Source organism: Bos taurus, chromosome 11 (genome assembly GCF_002263795.3).
Source record: "Bos taurus isolate L1 Dominette 01449 registration number 42190680 breed Hereford chromosome 11, ARS-UCD2.0, whole genome shotgun sequence".
Taxonomy (NCBI): domain Eukaryota; kingdom Metazoa; phylum Chordata; class Mammalia; order Artiodactyla; family Bovidae; genus Bos; species Bos taurus.
The window spans coordinates 73,203,174-73,222,504 of record NC_037338.1 but is presented as its reverse complement, the minus strand read 5'-3'; the positions used below and the strand labels follow the sequence as shown (position 1 = coordinate 73,222,504).

Genomic DNA, 19,331 nt, shown 5'->3' with positions numbered 1-19,331 from the left:
GTTTTGTATATTTCTTCAGGCCTCTCAAATTTTGGTCTCTCTTGAGGAGTAAAAGGTGGTATCAGGGTCTCCTGGGCTTTCTCAGATTTTAGTCGGTGACTCAGAGGCTCTCTGCCTGTATCACTGTGGTTTTCTGGGGACTCTGAACCGGTATATCGTGCTTCTTCAAAGAAGAGTGATCATTGATTGAGAGGAAATTGGAGAATGGGGGGACTGGAGGACAAAAATAGTAGTACTATTCTGAAAATAGATGATTGTCAAAGAGAAGAAGCATTCAGACATGTTGGCAGTGTTTGTACTCAGTGTCATACTCAACTAGAAGCCCTTTCCCCTTTCACACTTAAAGGAATATCAGTGATCAGTTGATTCCCAAAGCAGAACTCCAGATAGAAAGTTCAGAGCTTTCCCAGGAACACCTAATGTAGTCTATCCTTCTGTACAAACTTAAATTCCAGGATGTATTTTTTTGTGTTTCCTTGCTTGTGAAGATTCTATTTTTAAATATGCAAAATGGTCAGGAAAACTTATTGAAAATCTTTTTTTCTAACATAAAAATACATGCTCATTATAAAAAAATAATTCAAACAATATAGAGTAGAAGAAGAAAATGAAGAATCAAGTAGAGATACCCACTCTTTATATTTTGCTATCTCTTTTTAACGCATACATATTTATATGGACATATGGAACGTAATTGCCTAGTACACTGTTCTGGAACCCTTTTTTATTACTTAGATATGTAGCCTAAATATTGTTTCATTTTGGTAGGTGTAGCTGAGTGTCATCATTTTTAGTGACCACATAGCATTCCTTGGGATGGATATATCCTAATTGGTTTCACCAAGTGCCTCTTTTTTAAGGGTGCAAACATAGAGTACACATCCTTTGCACATTTATCTGTCCACTTGTTTACTTATTTCTTTAAGCCTTCTTATTAGAAATACAATTGCTGCTAAATCTCGCCTTCTTGGATTTACCTCCAGAGCATTCTGTTTATTCCACTTTTTTTTTTTTTAAATGATGAAAGCCAAGTAAACAAAGGCTTAATGTCATTTCATTTATCCATTCTAAAGTGTGTTGTTAGCAGCAGAGCGTGTTTTGAGTATGTGTAATCATTTTAGAAGGAAGATGAGAACACATATGTATCTTCGGAAGCATGCTCAGAAAAGGAGTCTGCTGCTTCTATTCTATATTACTTGAATTTAAAAAAATTATAATTAAAAAAATTAAGACTGTAAATGTTAATCATGTAAAAGTGGAATTGAGACATGATTCTGTTGTCAGGGAAACCGGCAAGGCAAAGCCCCCGCTGATTCCAGTACTGCTGCCTCCTGCTTATGAATGCCTTCTATCAACGACTTTTTATATACATACATATGTATGAAACTTACATATAGTGATGTGTTTTATAAAGCTTAAAGAGAGACCTATTAACTTCACTTTTTCCTATATTTTGAAAAGAAACCAAATTCTGTCCTTTGCCTCCAGTGTTTGGAAGATCAGCGTTCCTTTCAATTAAGCCATCCTTTCTTTTTTATTTTTTTTTAAAGTCATCCTTTCTTTGTAACTATAGGGAAGAAATCATTAGACAAGAAATCACTGAATAGTTCAAATAAAACCATTTTATCAAATATCTCTGTAACATAAACTGTTGATTAGTTAAAAACCTGGTTGAGATAGTTTTGCTTGTAATTACTTTGAACTTTGGTGATCATTTTTACAGCAAAGGCAGGCTTATTCATTAGGTAGCTTCAGCTAGTTTTTCATGCTTTTCTTGCTTGGATAGTTTAGAGGTGGAGACAGATGACTACAAGAGAAATGAGTGTGACTAATGGGAAACAGAGGGCTACCTTTCCCATTGGCTGAGCTCTGGGAGGGGGAAAGTGTTCAGATCGTTGGCCAGGACCCATCCCTGGATTCAAGGACATACCCTCAGCCTCCTTGAAGGAACACCAGCTCTGCCTGTGGGTCACTCAGAGTTTCTGTCTTCCCCACCAAGGAGCTCTCCCTGAAGCCTCTGCAGGCCCCTCTCCCCTCTGCACTCCAGGCCCACCAACAGCAGTTCCTTCAAAACAATGGTTTTTCAGGATGATTAAAATTTTGATAGTGTGAAAAGGAATTTTCAGAGTGAACTGAGTCAAGGGTTGGTGGTGGTGACACCTCCTCCACCTTTCTGGGAAAGCAATAGGAGATGCTATCCACAGCTGAGGCCTCCACCTTCTTCAGCCCATCTAGAAACGTCCACTTGAAGAAATCTGTTTTCTGCCATTGGGTTGGGACAGGTATACGAAGAGGAGTTTTCCTTTTAGAGCTTTGCTGGAAAGCCCTTTGTGCACTCAGCCTCACCACATGCTATGCATGCTGCCCCTAAGAACACTTCATTTTCACCTGGCATCTTTACTTCTTCCTTTGCTGTGTTCTGAGATGTAGGTTTCATTTGTGGCCTAGGAAGGGGTGAAGTGAAGTCACTCAGTCATGTCCAACTCTTTGCAGCCCCATGGACTATAGCCTACTAGCCTCCTCTGTCCATGGGATTTTCCAGGCAAAGGTACTGGAGTGGGTTGCCATTTCCTTCTCCAGGGGATCTTCCCAACCCAGGGGTCAAACCCAGGTCTCCCACATTGCAGGCAGATGCTTTACCATCTGAGCCACCAGGGAAGCCTGAAGGGGGTGGAAAGGCCCAATTGCAGAGCGATTATTATTGCCATCTCTCCTTTGATGGATTGTATCCATTTCTATATTTTCACTTGCCTTCCTGCCTGGGCAGCAGAAACTTTGCTCCCAGCTGCAGTGACTCCCATGCATACCTATCCTACTTTTCAAATGCCAACTGGAGGCAGATTTTCAGAGAGGGGGAACAAGGGACAATCCAGAGTTACCAAGAGTCCAGGATACAATCAGGAGCCCGGGAACCTGAATCTGTCCTCTGCCTGGGCTGCTTTCTCTGCTGTTGGAGAGCTGGCCCTAAATCCCCAGTATTCTCTTGGATTCTAGCTGTGCCTGTCTCCTTCAAAGGCTGTGGAACATCTACTTCTGACCTGCTCTCAGGGGTCAAAGTAAAACTTGAAGCCAGCAACTCACCAAGGAGAGGGTGGATCTGGGGGGTTGGCTGCAGCAGAAGCGTTTGCGTAAAGCCTCTTGGACCTGCAAGAGAGGTGAATGCTGTTATGCCCGGCCTTCCAGTGCAAGTCAGGCATGGGGAGACGAGCAGACTCACCTTCTTGTCCATGAGGCAACCAAACAGTAAGATGAAGACACCCTGAAAAGAGGGATATGGGGATCCGTTAGTCAAGGAGGAAGGAATCAACTGAAATCAACTCATTGCCTTTCTTCTTCCTTCAACCTCTGTCCTTTCGCCTAATTCCCATCCTGAGGCTTCCCATCTCAGTTCTGAGCATTAACATCACTTGATGCATAGGATCCATTTCAGATGCTTTTCTTACTGTTACGAGGAAGATGAATATCAAAAGATTGGGTACTGGCAATTCCCTGACTTCAATAGCAATTTCAGATATTTTACAGATAAGAGAACCAAAGCTCAAAGAAGTCTGTCCAAAGTTACCTAGCAGTCCATGGAGGAACTGGGATACAGACTTAATTAAGCCTTTTAAAATTCCTGTGCCTGTGTTTTTCTGCTCCACCGTGATACCTCCTTGAGAAGGGACTGGCAGTGACCTAGGCTGTCTAACAGGGCAAAGAGCATGCCTGCCACCGTGTCACCCACCTGGGAGGCGTTGAGAACTGTGAAGAGGTAGTGAGGGACTATGGAGACTTCCTCTAGCAGAGTGGCCAGCCCCAGCCCCCAGGTGAGGCCGAAGATAGGTGTAAGAATGAGCAGAGCTTTGATCACCCCCAGGAGGGCTTGGCGCTTCTCCACCTGGGGTCCCTCTGACAGCGAGGGTCTCAGCAGCTTCAGCACAGCCATGGTGAGTACCAGCCCATTCACGCCCACGATGGCCAGCACTGGACCCACGAAGGTGTAGAGCGCTCCTCCCTTCTTGTCCAGCCAGCATGCCCCCTCGCTCAGGTATTGCCCTCGGGGTAAGTAGAGGCCTAGGGTGATACCTGCTAAACCCATCGGGCACAGGTAGCCAAGGAGCACCATCAGGGAGAGTACTCGGAGCTTGGACAGCTGATGGAAGACAAAGAGAAGCTGGTGGGCCAACATCAGGGCCTGAGCCAGCATCCAGAAGAAGGTGGCCAGGTAGAGGAAGTGACAGAGGAAGGCAGCAGCCAGGCAGAGTGGGCTGCGGGGCCCCGCAGGGAGGAGTGGAGCTCCTAGGAAGCAGGCATTTGCGGCCAGCAGGCAGAGGACCATGTTGAGCAGGGCCGAGTGGCGTAGGTAGGCGACCTTGTTCTGTACCACAAACCTCCACACCAGCCTGTACACGCCCAGGCACAGGAGCAGTGCTAGAATGGAGGCTCCCAAGCCCACCTGACTCAGCAGCTCCAGGGTGGGGTTGTTTGGAACCGTGTGTCCAGACATGAGGATGGAGAAGGCAGTGAGGTGCCGGCAGATACACTGAGTGGTGGGGCTGGCACTGGCTGCCTGCACCTGGCACCCTGCATCAGACCAGCCTCCCTTGCCCTGGAAGAGATCGTGGTCCCAGAAGACACAGTGGGGACTGCCATCTGTGTCCCCAAAGTCCATGATGACCTCTCCCTGCTTGAAGACCTGGCCACCTGCCATGATGGAGATGGCGAGGACCAGACCAGGAGTGGCATAGAGGGAGTCCCCCAGCCCTTGCCCATAGTTTGAGGGTAGAAGGTGGTCCAGTTCCTGCAGCACCAGGCTAGTAATACTAACGTTGGTTCTGTTATGGCGCAGGGGCGCCAATGAGTGCCTGGGAATCCATGCCTGCAGCGGGGGCTGAGTAGGGAAGGAGACTCTGTAGTTAGCTGGAAATGTGGGCTCGAGGAGCTGGCTCTGCAGCTGCACGTTGGGCAAGACGAAGGAGAAAGGCTGGTCCTGTGGGCACAGGCTGTGTGCCAGGGTCTCCACCGCCAGGAGGAGACTGGAGCCCACTGAGGGCGTCTGCCTCTGGGCTAGAGTCCACAGAGAGCTGGAGTTCATGCCAAGGACCTTGTCTGTGGTTTTCAGGACAGCCTGCAACACCCAATAGAGAGATGAGGCCTGGCTGCCAGAGCCCACAGTATTGAGCTGGGGCGCTGGGAACCACAGACCCCAAACCCATCCTTCCAAGTCTAGCTCAGGACCCAAGGATGGGAAGAAAGAGGAAGAGGAAGACAGGCCTGTGAAGAGAGCCTTTCTAAATGGGAAGGGTGGGGGGTTGTTCAGCCAACTGCTGGGGTGCCTTCAATATGTGGCTCCTGAGGAACACCCCACCCCTCTGTATGACAACCCTCCTTCCCCTTCCATCCCTTGGGGCCTCTAATGTCCTAAGGGGGCCCCTCCAGATCTGTAAAGCTAGGAGTGGTGCCCAGTGGTAGAGGGCACACTCTCTGAAGTAGAGGACCACCTGCATGTCTGTAGCCACAAGTGATGCATGTTCCAGACATGAAGGATGTGCCGGGCCATTGTCCCTGATTATTCCTTTGGCTGCAGCTTAGGGGTCACCACCTGGTGCCTATACTGAGAGCTGGTTTAGGTGAGTCCCGCAAAGCCAAGTGCGTTTGAGTATCCTCATGCAGGTACCTTGTGTGTGGGCCTGGGGGGATTCAGATCAAGTCCACATACATGCCTGCACACACATGAACGCCTCTGAACTCCTGTCTCCACACCCCTTCCTGTTTTCCCCAGCCTCCCATGTGTTCCCAGCATCAGGCCTTCACACTCCATGGCCTTGGTGTAGGCAGGAGGAGAAAGGGACCAGGAGAGCAGACACTTGGACTCTAGAAAGGTCTGCCATCTGACAGCCCATGGCGATGTCAGAGGGACAGAAATGCCTGGGGGAAGAGCTTCCTGCCCATACTACCCAGCTGGCCCCTGCTGTGATTCAGAGATCTCACCTCCAGGGCGCTGCAGTTGAGCTGTGTTCCGGTGTCTGCCACCACCTTGGCCAGGACTGTCATGGTGGCCACCAGGGCCAGTAAGTCAGAGGGGGAGATCACTGCCTCTACCTGCTCCTGCAGCTGAGCCAGGATCTGTGACACCTCTTCCTCAGGCCAGCCCTGGCCTGCCTGTAGCAGCTTGAGACAGATAAGACAGCAGGAGGGGAGTTGGTAAGCCGTCAAGAAGGAAGGGCCACCTCCTTCCCGGCCCAGCACCTCCTTTCTTTCTCCCCACATCCCATCCCAGGGGAGCAGGAAGCAGAGAGGGGAACAAGCCACGTGGGAGGAATTCACACCAAGGTTTGTGGAGCAGATACCTGAGGGCATGAAGGTTTGGGACTACACCAACACTGGGTAGTAGGGTCTCAACACCTACTTCCTGGCTCTGCTAGGGCTCCAGTTCAGAGAAGCTGAATAACCTTCCTGCTGGGCCTCGGGGGGAAAGGACTCTAAAGCTGGGTCCTGATTGAGGAAGGGATAGATCATGGAGGATGGGGCATGTGGGCAGCAGGGTCAGAAGCTTTACCTGGGCTCTGAGGAGCAGAGCCAGGAGCCCCGCGTCTGTGCAGTTGCTGTGGATGGGTCCCCAGACCCCATCAGGCCCACAGGGCCTCTTTACCATGCCCGTCCTGTCCCCAGGACACAGGGCCTGTGCCACATGGCCAGCCTTGGTGACGTTCCAGGCAGCAATTGAAGAGTCCTCAGGGCAGGTGGTGTCTCCATCTAAAAATGACATCAGGGAGGGCTTAGCAGCGCATTCAAGCCCAAGCCTTTCCTTGAGCAGAAACCCCTGCAGGCTTTTGAGTCTGGTTGTGTTGCCCAGCTCAGGGAGACACCCAGGGGGAGCTCCCAGGGTGGGCAGTGAGAAGATGGCTGGCCGGATCCCAGGCCCCACGTACCCTGAATGATGGTGACAGAGACGGTGACCCTGAGAGGGCTCAGACCCGGGCTCTGCAGCTCACAAATGTATGTGGTGTTGGCTGTAGGGCAGTGCTGAACAGCCAGCATGAAGCACTGGGAGTCCGGCTTGTTGAATACGGAGGCTGAGGGGGACACGAGAAGGGAATGGTCTCCGGACCAGGGACACGCCTAGACCCCTCGGGGTCTTTCTAGCAATTTCAGAAGCAGATGAAACAGTGGAGAAAAGCTGAGTGGTATGTGGGCAGCAGACTACTGCAGGCTGAGCTGAGATTTGGGGCCGGGAGACCCTGGTGGTGTGTCGGGGGTGTCCTACAAGCTCCAGGCCCTGAAGCCGCAGTGGACTTATTTGTAAAATGGGACCAGCATTAGAGGAAGCTTGCACAGCAGCATTGGGTGGGTTCCAGGAGATCGTGTGGATGACAGCATGATGTGAAAGTTGTCTACACACATGTGGTTATTGTTGAATAGAACTGGGGTCAAAAAAGTACTGGACTTGGACCTGGAACTCCCAGCTTGAACTGCAGCCTGTTTCCTGGGGGCCGGAGCCCCAGCTGCCTGGAGGCGACTAGCTGCCCTTTCTCCCTGGACCCCCGAGACAGTCAGCCCCTTTCCATACCTTGGCCGCCCTCTCTGGGGCTCCAGGAAGCCGTGTAGCCTAGATGTGTGCTGGGGATGCAGCAGCTCAGCTGGAAGCCGGGGGAGGTGGCACAGGAGACGGAGAGCTGGTCTGGGAGCCCAGTCACGTCTGTTGCCTGCAGGGGCACCCTCACCACCTGGTGCAGTTCCCACCTGAATCCCTGGGCCTCGAAGCGGCATATGTACTCACCTGCAGACACACGCCTGCTGCACCTCCCAGCTGCTCAGCCCCGACATGTACTACAGGGTCCCTCCTGCCTCCCCAGCCACTCCCTAGGTCTGCCCTCCCCATCCAGCCTGAGCTAAACCCCAGCAGGAAAGATCCCCGTGCCCTCAAGGACTGCTAGGAGGAAAAGGAGATCCTGACGCTTTGTCACGAGCCTGTTGCCGTGCATCCTAAGATGAACCTCCCTGTCTCCAGGAGATGCTCTTCCCGCACCACCCACTGCCATCTTGGCATCATGAAGAAAAGCCCACATCTGTCCTCAGTTGAAATTGAGACCATGCTTTTCGCGTTTTCTCATCAAAATTCTTCACATCCATGGGCCTCTTAGCCTTCATTTCCCCAGAATGAATAAATGGACAGAAGGAAAATGAAGAGGAGGAAAGACAAGAAGGAAGAAGAGAGGGAGGAGGAGGAGGAGATGGAGGGGAGCAGAGGAAGAGGAGGGAAGAAAGAAGGGGAGGAGCGAGAAGGCAGGAGAGGAGGAGGGAGCGACAGGCGGGCTACCTGCCCATCTATGGGAGATGTTGACGATGCTGAGGACAGTCTGGCCCCGGCTGGAGGTCAAGGACACACAGGTCCCTGCCTGCAGGAGGACGGGGCTGGGGCTTCCTGTGGGCCACAGGAACCAGTTCAGGTCAGTGGTCTCCTGGTTCATGAGGAGGGTCAGGTTCAGCGTGTTGCCAGGCATTTGCAGCCAGGAGTCAAGGTTCAGGGTTGCGGGGACTGCAGGAGGCAGGAGACAGGACCCCCAGAACAGAAACTTGTGGCCCTGGAGCCTCGCCCTCCTCCCCCATTTTCCGAAGCCCATCTCTCCTCACTCCTTCCCCACCCAACACTAATTGTCCTGTTTTGTCCCTGGAGGAGTGTGGCTGCTGCAGTCCAGCCTGGAAGACCCTATATGTCAGTAGGAACCACACAGGGAAGCTTTCTGACCTAAGACTTCCCCCTCCACCAGAAAGGAAACTTTCCTTGTCCACCTGTCTCCAGAGCCCTGTTGTTGGTTAGTCTCACTATTCCTGTCCCAAGCGCGGGGCCTGTGATCTGCTGTGATACCTGGCATTTTCTCTCACCCAGAGGAGCCGCTGGGCTTGGACCAGCTGGCAGAGATACAGCCCTCAGAGAGGAAAAACACAGAGAGGGTTTTGTTCACTCGGGGCTATTGGTTTCCAAGTTCCCAGCCCTCCTCACCAGGTGGCAGCAGCTCGCAGTACCCGGCTTCAGTAGGGCTCAGAACAAGACAGCCACACGGCCGGTGCTTGATGGTGGTTTGACAGGGCTGGCGATGGCTGCAGATGCTGGCGTTCCACTGGTACCCAGAGAGGCAAGCACAGTAGCTGCGCCTGTCGTGGGTGACATTGCACTCTGTGACAGAAGGAAGGGAAATGAGAAGTGAGCAGGGTGTCCAGGAAAGGCTAATGCCTGCTGTCTGCGAGGCCCTAGGGCTAGCTTTCTGGAACAATCCCAAAGTCACTGCCTTCCCAGCCAGGGTTCAAAGCAGCAGAGCATGCTGGGCAAAGGCATCCGAGGTGGGAGTGGAGAAGCCCCGGCTCAGCATCATCTGCCCCTTGAGCCTCTGCCAAAGTTTAGAAGATGGGGACATGGAGCAGGAAGGGAAGATCTGTCCGATGAGGGGTGGGGAAGAAGCTGGGCACGCAGACCCTCCAAGAAATAGGGAGGAGCTCCCCACAGTATCTCAGATCAGGACACTGTGGGAGGGCTGGGCAGCTCTCGCACCCTGAGCTCCCCCTCCCACCTGAGCAGTTAAAAGCCATTGAAAGGCCGGGGGTCAGGAGAGGTTCTTCCCCACCTGTTGTGAAGTTGAGGCCAGTGAGAGTCACTGGGGCCGAGGAAGCCGAGGCAGCCGGGACAGTCAGGGGCTGGGAGAGTGCCACCGGCCAGGGCTCATCAGAGAAGTCCAGCTGTATGTAGACGGAGACCAGGACCAGTTCTGCAGGAGAGGGGAGAGCTGGAGGGAAAGGAGCGGCTGCTGTGGACCGGACACTAGCTGTCCCCTCCAGGAACCCGAAGACGTCCCACCTTCCTCCTCCCACAGCCCATGCAGACAAGTCCACACAGACAGGACCCAGGAAGGTGGTCTCTGCTCACCCATCACACCTGCCACTTCATGTTGCCCTTCCAACAACCCCCCTTGCACAGGTGAGACTCTCCAGGAGCAAAAGGTTTTGTCAAGACCTCACAGCTAGAGAGCTGCCTTCACACCTGTGACTGGTGCCAGACCCGGTCTCTGACCTGCACTGCCCTCCCCCTCGGCGGTGCCTCTCCCAGACCTTTCTGCCTCGTTCCCTGCTCCCCACCCTCCCATTCGTCCACTCACCACCTGCTCCACTTTCGGGGTCCAGCTGTGGCCCTGATCCCCCTCGAGCCTGATTCTGTCCCTGAAACAGAGCACAGGGAGACTCTGGGGAGAGCTGAACCCTGCCTTTGTCCAGGGACACCTTCTTCTCTAAGCCGCTGCGGGGGCAGCCTGGGTAATCTGCTGTGACTTGGTCTCTCGGAAGCTCCTCTTGTTGACTGGAATCAAGCGGGCAGAACAGGAGGGGAAAGCCAGCTTCTGGTAGAAGGTGCCTGACTGCAGCCCCAGGGATCCCTCCCAGGCTGGCAAGGCCCACCCGAACCCAGGAACCAGACACACCCTTGGGAGTCAACAAGCTTTGCTTAATTGCTTCCTGAATGCACCCATCCCTGGGTCTGTGAGTGTGTGTGTGTGTGTGTGCTAAGTCCCTCCACGACTTTTTGCAACCACATGGACTGTAGCCCTCCAGGCCCCTCTGTCCATGGGGATTCTCCAGGCAAGAATACTGGAGTGGGTTGCTGTGCCCTCCTCCAGAGGATCTTCCCAACTCAGGGATCGAACCCATGTCTCTTACGTCTCCTGCTTTGGCAAGAGAGTTCTTTACCACTAGTGCCACCTGGGAAGCCCATCCCTGGGCCTCTAGGCTGATTGAAATGACTGGGTCTGGAGCTCCAGTGAGGAGGGCTGGGTGGAGCTGCCTGGCACCCAGAAAGAAAGTGAAAGTCGCTCAGTCGTGTCTGACTTTGCAGCCCCAAGGACTATACAGTCCAAGGAATTCTTCAGGCCAGAAAGTGGGTAGCCTTTCCCTTCTCCAGGGGATCTTCCCAATCCAGGGATTGAACCCAGGTCTCCCGCATTGCGGGTGGATTCTTTATCAGCTGAGCCACCAGGGAAGCCCAAGAATATTGGAGTGGAGTGGGTAGCCTACTCCTTCTCCAGAGGATCTTCCATACCCAGGAATCGAACCGGGGTCTCCTGCATTGCAGGCTGATTCTTTACCAACTGACCTATCAGGGAAGCTTGGGGATTATTCCCTCCATAGCAATTGCCATGAGGGTGAGCAGAAGCAATACCTAGGTCTCTGGTGTGTGTAAATATTTCCTCACCCACACCTCCCTCTCTCAAAATTGCATGTGTGTGAGGAGGTCAGTCTAAAAACAGATATGCACTAGATGAGTATGTGGCTAGATGGATACCCACCTGGGAGAACACACAAATCATAAAGTGCCAGACTAGACACTGCTGACTTGCCTCAGATTCTCTCCTCCTCTATGCCAATGGTTCCCAAATTTGGCAAGTTTTAATTTTCATTTTTAAGTGGCAAGCTTGACTAGAAGAGCCTTTACCTAAAGTGCAGCAGGCATCACTGGTGTTCACAGGAATTCAAATAAAGAAACAAAAGCTATCCTCACACTCTGAAAAATTAGGCTGAACTCTCATAAAAAACCATCCTCTTTAAAAAAAATATGTTACAGGGGCTTCCCTGGTGGTCCAGTAGTTAAGACTGTGCTCCCAGTTCTGGGAACCTGGGTTCAATCCTTGGTCGGGGAACTGGATCCCACATGCTGCAACTAAGACCCGGCTCAGGCAAATAAATATTAAAAAAAAAAAAAAAAAAAAGCATGACTTTCTCACCCTGCAGCCCTCTCCCATCCACCCATCCATTCGTCCTACACCGTGCTGCCTGTCACACCCAGAGGCCCCTACTGTCATCTCTGCAGACCTTCTCGTGGTCCTCACCCAGGCTTACTCACAGGCTGGAATGCTCGGACAGCTGGTGGCTCCACCAGAGGGAGAGTCATGGCCAGGAGCAGCACAGGGGCAGCTGAGCAGACCATGGCTCACTGAAGCTGTCCTCAAGAGCCCACCTGCTGCCGCATGATGCAAATGTCCTCCGAGGAGAGCTGGCAGGGCTGTGCACAGATGGAATGTGAGAGAAGAGAGGAAGGGAGCCAGGCTGAGTTTACAGAGGAAGTGTTACAGCCCATGCTACAGTCAAATGGGCAGCCAGGTCACTGTGGGGCTCCCTGGAGCTCATAGGCTCCAGTGAGAGTGGTCTGCCCAGGTTCCCTGCTGGAGTCTGGGCCCAGGACTCAGTGAGCAGGAGAGGAGCTGGGGGCTCTAGGTCACAATACCAGCCATGTGTCCATCAGCCAGGTTCCATCACATCTCCAAGGGTCCGGAAAATCTGGATTTTTCTGAAGCTCCCATGAAGCTGGGTCATTGATCAAAAAGGCAAGATTAGAGAAGACAAACATCAGAGCTGATGGCTATGCTGAAATAATTTCTAGATAGACTGGACTCTTAAATGTAACAAAGAATCTGGGAAAATACCTGGAGAAATTATCAAGGAGTTTCATAAAATAATTTCATGGTGAGGAAGGCTTTTCTAAGTATGACACAAAACCCAGAAGCCAGAGAGGAAATAATAAATTAGAAAGTATACAAAGTTTTAAATTTGGGGTGAAAAGACTGTTGGGATAAAAAGGCAAAAGACAACATATTTGTAAGGCTATGATTGTAAGGCTAATCTTTTTAAAATGTTATCTATTTACTTATTTATTTTCAGCTGTACTAGGTCTTCACTGCTGCGAGCAGGCTTTCGAGTAGCTGCAGCAATAGGGACTACTCTTCATTGCGTGCACTGGCTTAGTTGCCCCCTCCCCCACGGCACGCGGAATCTTTTCAGACCAGGGATCAAACCCATGTCCCCTGTGTTGGCAGGAGGATTCTTAACCACTGGACCACTAGCGAAGATTAAGAGCTAATCTTAACACAAAAATTTTTTATCTTACACATCAGTAAGAAAATGGGCAAAAAAAATCAAAGAAATATCAATAGTTTGATGAACATATAAAAACACCCAACTTAAGATATAAGACATGCAAATTGAAATAGAATATTCTTTTTCACCCACTAATTATCAAAAGGTGAGATACTGGTTATCTTAAGTGTTAAGAAAAGTGTACTTGTACAAAAATATGTGTATAAGGATGGAGATCAAACTAGTCAACCCTAAAGGAAATTAATCCTGAATATTCATTGGAAGGACTGATGCTGAAGCTGAAGCTCCAATATTTTGGACACCTGATACAAAGAGCTGACTCATTAGAAAAGACCCTGATGGTGGGAAAGATTGAGGGCAGGAGGAGAAGGGGACGACAGAGGATGAGGTGGTTGGATGGCATCACCGACTCAATGGACATGAGTTTGAGCAAGCTCCAGGAGTTGATGATGGACAGGGAGGCCTGGCGTGCTGCAGTCCATGGGGTCGGAAAGAGTCGGACACGACTTAGCAGCTGAACAACAACAAGGATGTTCAAGGCAGAGCTTGTGATAGCAAATGAGTTAAACAACCCAAATGCCCCAAAAGGATAGGTTAGGTAAGTTATGGCATTTCCAAATAGAACATTGTTATGGGGAAAAAAGTAAAGTAGCTATTTGGAGTGAACCATGATATATATGGTGAAATTTAAACTGTATGTTATGCTTTCCTTTAGGTAAAAAAAGGAATCCATATTAGATACTTGTGCATTTTATACTTGGAATATTTCTGGAAGAATACATTAGAAAGTTAGCAATAATTGTTGCCTCTTGAAAATGAGATTAGGAGTCTGAATTGTTCTCTGTGCTGTTTGATATACATATTTTCTAACTTTAGGCATGTTCTTTTTTAATTACAGAGAAAGAAAGAGCTGAGACTTCCCAGTGGTTAAGACTCTATGCTTCCAATGCTGGGGGTGCAGGTTTGATATCTGGTGGGGGAACTAAGTGGCCAAAAAAAGTATGGCCAAAAAAAGAAAAGAAAGAACTGACTTACACACACACACACACACACACACACAGCACCTAGCCTCGATACATTTAGCCTCGATACATTTCTACTTTCTCCACCACCCCATGTTAGAATCATTGCTGAAAAAATAGCAAACACATAGAGCAAAATACATTCATGAGAGCAAAGACTTCGTAAATAGTTGATTTCAGAAAACATGATAATGAAGAAGAATCAGATTTGAGAACCAGAGAGACAAGACACAGGTACTTGCAGTGGGACACTGTTAGCATGTTGGCAAGTGTCTACTGTAGCTGCAGGTGGTCTTAGATGGACACCAACACCATCAACTATTGCTGGCAAGGGGGGTCAGTCAGAGAACTGAGTGGACCTGGACAGTGCTCACCAGGGGCTCTGGAGGACAGGAATGACAGGAGAGAGAGGTGGACTTGAGACACGTGGAGGTGAGCTGCTTCCATGCTGGGTGGACACTGAGCAGCAGAAGTTTCCAGTTAGGAGAGGCAAGGACAGACCACTTGGAGAGAAGATGCTCTATCTAGAAGCGGAAACACCAAAGGAACAAGTGACTCAGAGGACATTAGGAAGTCAGTGGAGGGGACTTTCCTGATGGTCTAGTGCCTAAGACTCCAGGCACCCAAGGTAGGGGGCCCGGGTTCCATCACTCGTCAGGGAATTACGATCCCACAAGCTACAACTAAGCCCGAGAACTGTAACTAAAGAAGCCTGTGTGCCGCAAAAAGACCCAGAATTGCCAAAGTAAATGATAACATTAGTAATGATTTTTTTAAAAGAAAGTCAGTAGAGGTGGAGCTGGAGAGACCCCTAAAGATTCAAGCCCCAAAACAGAATTTTTCCTAATTGGTACTCAATTCATCTTAATCCCTTTGAGTTCATGATGAGAAATGAGTATAACAAGGGGAATAACATATTCCTGGGTCCATGAAAGTTGAGGTGTCCAAAGTGTATAAAACTACGACTAGAACTAAAGAAGTGAGAATATTGCCATAATTATGGGTCTATGAATGTGTTCTGTACAAATGGTATAACTCCCATTTAATGAAACAAGCTATATTTTCAATGTCATAAGAGTACATAAAATGTAAAAGAACTCTGTTGTTAATTCATTCATTCATATATCCATTACATGAATACTTATTAAGCACTGGTGTCCGATGCTATGCTAGGTCCTAGACATTCAGTGGTATGGTGGACTAAATGCATCTTGGAGCATTTACCAAAACAAGGGTTGGGCACAAAGACTGTGACAGTTATTATGGAATACAGTATTTTTTTTTTTTTTTGGTTGCTACCAAGGCTTGGCCAGTGTCAGGGCATGTCAGAGGACGGTGTGCAGAGAGGAGGGGAAAATGCACAGCTGTTTACCCAGTTGGAAACCTTGGTGCAGTACAGTTTCAGTAATAGCTAATTAGCTAATTCTTGACTGAGACAGAAAGGTCCAATACAGAAAGAACATGTTTAAAATTGCTTGATGCCATATAATGTATGATCTATGAAATATATGACAATAAAAAGTATTTTAACAAAAAGGCAGGTGCTGTATATGTCTTCATAAAAACTAAGGGTATTTCTCACATCAAAAAAATTTAAGGGGTATGTGTGTGTGAATAAACATTCGGGGAGGACTAGGACATTGGAATGAAACAGAATTTTTTCTTTCAAAGGCAAAAAAATTTCAAATCCTCTAAGGCAGGAGCCTATGGATTAAAAAAAAATTATTTTTTTTATTTATTATTTTTGGCTTCTCTGGGTCTTTGCTGTGGTGCATGGGCTCTTGTCGCTGCACATGGGCTTTCTCTAGTTGCAGTGAGCAGGCTTCTTATTGAGGCGGCTTCTCTTGTTGCAGAGCATGGGCTCTATCTAGAGCATGTGGACTCAGCAGTTGTGGCTCACAGGCTTAGTTGCCTGGCAACATGTGGGGTCTTAGTTCCCAGACCAGGGGTTGAACCTGCTCCTGCATTGGCAGGTGGATTCTTAACCACTGGACCACCAGGGAAATACTGGAGCCTGTTGATTTTAATGTACAATTCAGGCTATCAAAATGTTAATAAGTTTAAGTATCTATTAAGCACACACCCTATCTATTTAGACTCATCTATGAAAATCATTTTATAACATGGAGATATAGATGACCTCCCTAAGCATGAAATGAAATCCTAAAACCACATAGGACAGGATGACCAATTTGAATATGAAAAATATGAGATGGTTTATACAAATTACAGAAGGCTACAAGATGGTAATATTACTCCATGAAGAAGAACAATTTTCTCTGAGGGAACAACTACATGCTAAGGTTTGCAAAGAGGTAATGAATGGAAAAGCAGACATAAGAGTCAGATAGCTGGAAATCAAAATTAGCTTCATTACTGGAAAAGCTGAATGAGAGAGAGATGGTGGTTTGGATGTGAGCCAGAAGCACTTCCCAGACATCCTCCTTGAACTGAATCTACTTACCCCTTATGCTACTTACACTGGCATAGCTGGGCATCTCCAGGTCTCCCTTGTGAAGATGGGGGAGCTGAGAGTGGGTCTGGAGGACTGGCCACTTCAGAAGAGGGAGGTCTCTTGGCTTATTCTCCACTTCTTAGCCATCCGATAGGTCACTGTTCACTTGGGGAAATGGGAGAGGAAAGAGAGACTATATCCTTATGGGGAATGAAGTTCCCTCCGTTCTGCGGAAATGAAAGAAGAAAGGAATAGCATTCTGCACCAATACCACGCAGTACTTACTGATTATAACAAGATTGATTTCAATATTTTAGTCAGAGAAAACTGAAAAACTACATTTAACGAATGTCAACATATACACATAAGAGGATTTTGTAAAGTCAACAAACCTAGAGAATATTTTTGAATACTTTGTTAGAAGCCCTAGAGAAATGTGTGCCAAGAACAAAAATTAGCAGGTACTTTGAGCAAAAACCTGTTGTTTCTGCTTTATTTTACATATTTTCTGAACCAATTGGTAGAAAGTGTCCTCCACCCTTATTCACAGGTTTGCTACAGAAGCGGTCATTTTATACAAGGTCATGCTGCCCCCCTGCCAACAGTAGAGTCCGTGTTACACATCTAATGCCAACAACTTCTCTCTTCCAGTGTAACTGGATGTGGGACCTTAGGGAGAGCCTGAGGTTCCAACCTGCATTGGAAGTGGGAGTCTTAACCACTGGACTACCAGGGAAGGTCCCCTCAAGACATTTTTATAATAGTGGCTTTTTAAAAATAATTCCAACATCTATGTCATCACTGATGTCTATTGATTGCCTTTTCCCATGCGAATTGAGATTTCCTGGCTCTTCATATGCCATGTGAGTTTGGATTGTAGCCTCGACATTTGAATATTATAAGACTCTGGATCTTATTTAAATCCTATGGAAAATACTGATATTTTTATTTTAGCAAGCAACTGCCCTAGTTTGGTTCAGGTCACAAGTTCTGACCCATCTACTGTGAATTGTATTTTCAACATTGGTTCCCTTTTCAAAGTCTTTGTGATACTATTCAGATCTACTGCATATATGTGCCACCCAGCAACCCATCTGGGACCTGGGTGAAGGTCTATGTCTTAGCGCAATTCTCAAAGTCTGTGGTATGCTCTTTAGGGTCAAGTATATGGATGTACAGGTGGGAGAAACTCCCAGGACTTCATAATACTCTAGGAGTCATCTTCCTGAGTTTCTTTTTTCTCAAGTTACTCCAGTTCCCTTGAAATAATACTCTTGTCAAAGTAGCATGAACATAGCACACTTATATCTACCGTTATTACATGTGTTTTTAAATACTTCTTTAAATGAATTAGAGAATGGCAACCACATCCATTCCTTCAAAACACTGTTCTCTTTATAGCCTGAGCTTAGCACATATAAACATTATTATTCGTTTTAAAAAGCACTTTAAATGCATTACAGAAAAGTTTAAGAATATTCTCAAGTATTCTTTAAAATATTCAAGTATTCTGAGAAAAACTTCTTAGAACATTCAAGTTTTCTTAGAACACTCAAGTTATTCCCTTTTATTAAGAAAATATTCTTTACACTGTAAAGTTTACAGGATAAAATCCCTCTTCCTCAAGTCTAATTGGTTTAATGAGATAGGTGGAGGCCATTTCATGGGTCACAATCACCAACGGGAAGTGAAATGACCATACAATACACAAGTCTAATAAAAGTGAGACTGGGTACCACTCCCTCTCCTCATATCTTGGGTAGAATTAGTTTGGGCCTTTATCTCAAAGCTCAAGAATAAATCCTACCAAATAGGAGATGGTGTTCAATTAAGAGCCTACTGTGTTTGAACAACACAATATCTGCATTACAAATATGATAGAGAATTCCCCGGCAGTAGAATGGTTAGGGCTCTGCACTTCCACCTCCGTGGGCCCAGATTTGATGTATGTATACATATATATGTATATATATGAAAGTAAACAAATGAACATAAGAAAATTAAAGTGGTTTTGACTTTGGATTATCAGAGCAATGTCAGCTTGTTGAAAAAAACCTAAAACAATTGAGAAATGTGTAATTTAGAAACTGAAAGTACTTATGACTCTCTTTCTGGTCATAAAATAAACCACAATATATATCTTGCTTTTGATTTGTTTACTGGAAAAGTGTTAGTTTTACTGGAAAAAAAAATTCCATTAATTTTTTTAAATGAAAAGACCTCAACTTTTCATATTGCTCTTTCACACACATACACAAAAAAATATGCAAAGAAGTTGTTTTTTACTTGAATGTGATTGTATTTTTTTTCTTGAGAGTCTGTGAATTCAAACAAAATTTTAGACTGGAAGTTTATTAAAGAGTGGTCTAAGATGTGAAAACAACCTAACATCCATCACTTGTGGAATGGATAAACAAATTGCAGACAGCTTTACTTCCATTCTTCAAAACCACACAGAAATTAAAATGAGTGGACTAGACTTATAGACACAGATCAACCTCAAAACAATATTGAGTGTAAAAAATATTGTAAGAGATTAGGAACTGTATACTGTGCTATGGCGAGTCTCTCAGTCGTGTCTGACTCTGCGACCCGCCAGGCTCCTCTGTCCATGGGGATTCTCCAGGCAAGAATACTGGAGTGGGTTGCCATGCCCTCCTTCAGGGGATCTTCCTAACCCAGGGATCAAACCCAGGTCTCCTGCATTGCAGGTGGATTCTTTACCATCTGAGTCACCTGGGAAGTCCAAAAAGTGGGATCCTATTTAAGTACACACACACAAGCCCCATATAATACTGCACTGAATCTAGACAGAAACCTATGTAATAAAAGTATAAAATAAGAATAATAAACAACAGCTGCAAGATAGTGGCTAATTCTGGGACCAAGTGGGAAAGAGATGGTATAGAGCTGGAGCTTTAGCTGAAACATAAAAAAAGAACAACTCAAACTTCCCTGGT

The 19,331-nt window shown here is 47.5% G+C and overlaps 1 protein-coding gene across 4 annotated transcripts; it reads right to left on the bottom strand.

Annotated features, from left to right (window-relative positions):
• Positions 1-1,604: 1,604 nt before the first annotated feature.
• ADGRF3 (adhesion G protein-coupled receptor F3) lies at positions 1,605-17,760 on the bottom strand. Of its 4 annotated transcripts, XM_059891809.1 has the most exons (17): positions 16,397-17,760; positions 14,291-14,440; positions 12,245-12,324; positions 11,864-12,022; positions 10,131-10,191; positions 9,603-9,743; positions 8,984-9,157; positions 8,300-8,518; positions 7,550-7,759; positions 6,912-7,055; positions 6,539-6,735; positions 5,971-6,150; positions 3,725-5,107; positions 3,218-3,259; positions 3,082-3,144; positions 2,389-2,444; positions 1,605-2,262 (listed from the first exon to the last, which is right to left on the bottom strand). In XM_059891809.1, exons 4-17 carry the CDS (start codon positions 11,945-11,947, stop codon positions 2,232-2,234), a joined length of 2,985 nt encoding a protein of 994 aa, XP_059747792.1. In that variant the 5' UTR covers positions 11,948-12,022; positions 12,245-12,324; positions 14,291-14,440; positions 16,397-17,760; the 3' UTR covers positions 1,605-2,231. The 4 variants fall into 4 exon arrangements, with proteins under 4 accessions (XP_059747792.1, XP_059747789.1, XP_059747791.1 ...); XM_059891806.1 differs by lacking the exons at positions 6,912-7,055; positions 7,550-7,759; positions 8,300-8,518 and having other exon boundaries at positions 9,603-9,761; XM_059891808.1 differs by lacking the exons at positions 6,912-7,055; positions 7,550-7,759; positions 8,300-8,518.
• Positions 17,761-19,331: the final 1,571 nt, after the last annotated feature.

What these genes read in the sequence shown, in the direction of transcription:
- ADGRF3 (XM_059891809.1), bottom strand. Translation starts at nt 11,947, where the DNA reads ATGGTCTGCTCAGCTGCCCCTGTGCTGCTCCTGGCCATGACTCTCCCT. An exon ending in CTCTGTCACCATCATTCAGG is followed by an intron (nt 6,736 to 6,911) that starts GTACGTGGGGCC and finishes TGTCATTTTTAG; the next exon opens with ATGGAGACACCACCTGCCCT. An exon ending in TCAACTGCAGCGCCCTGGAG is followed by an intron (nt 5,108 to 5,970) that starts GTGAGATCTCTG and finishes TGGGTGTTGCAG; the next exon opens with GCTGTCCTGAAAACCACAGA.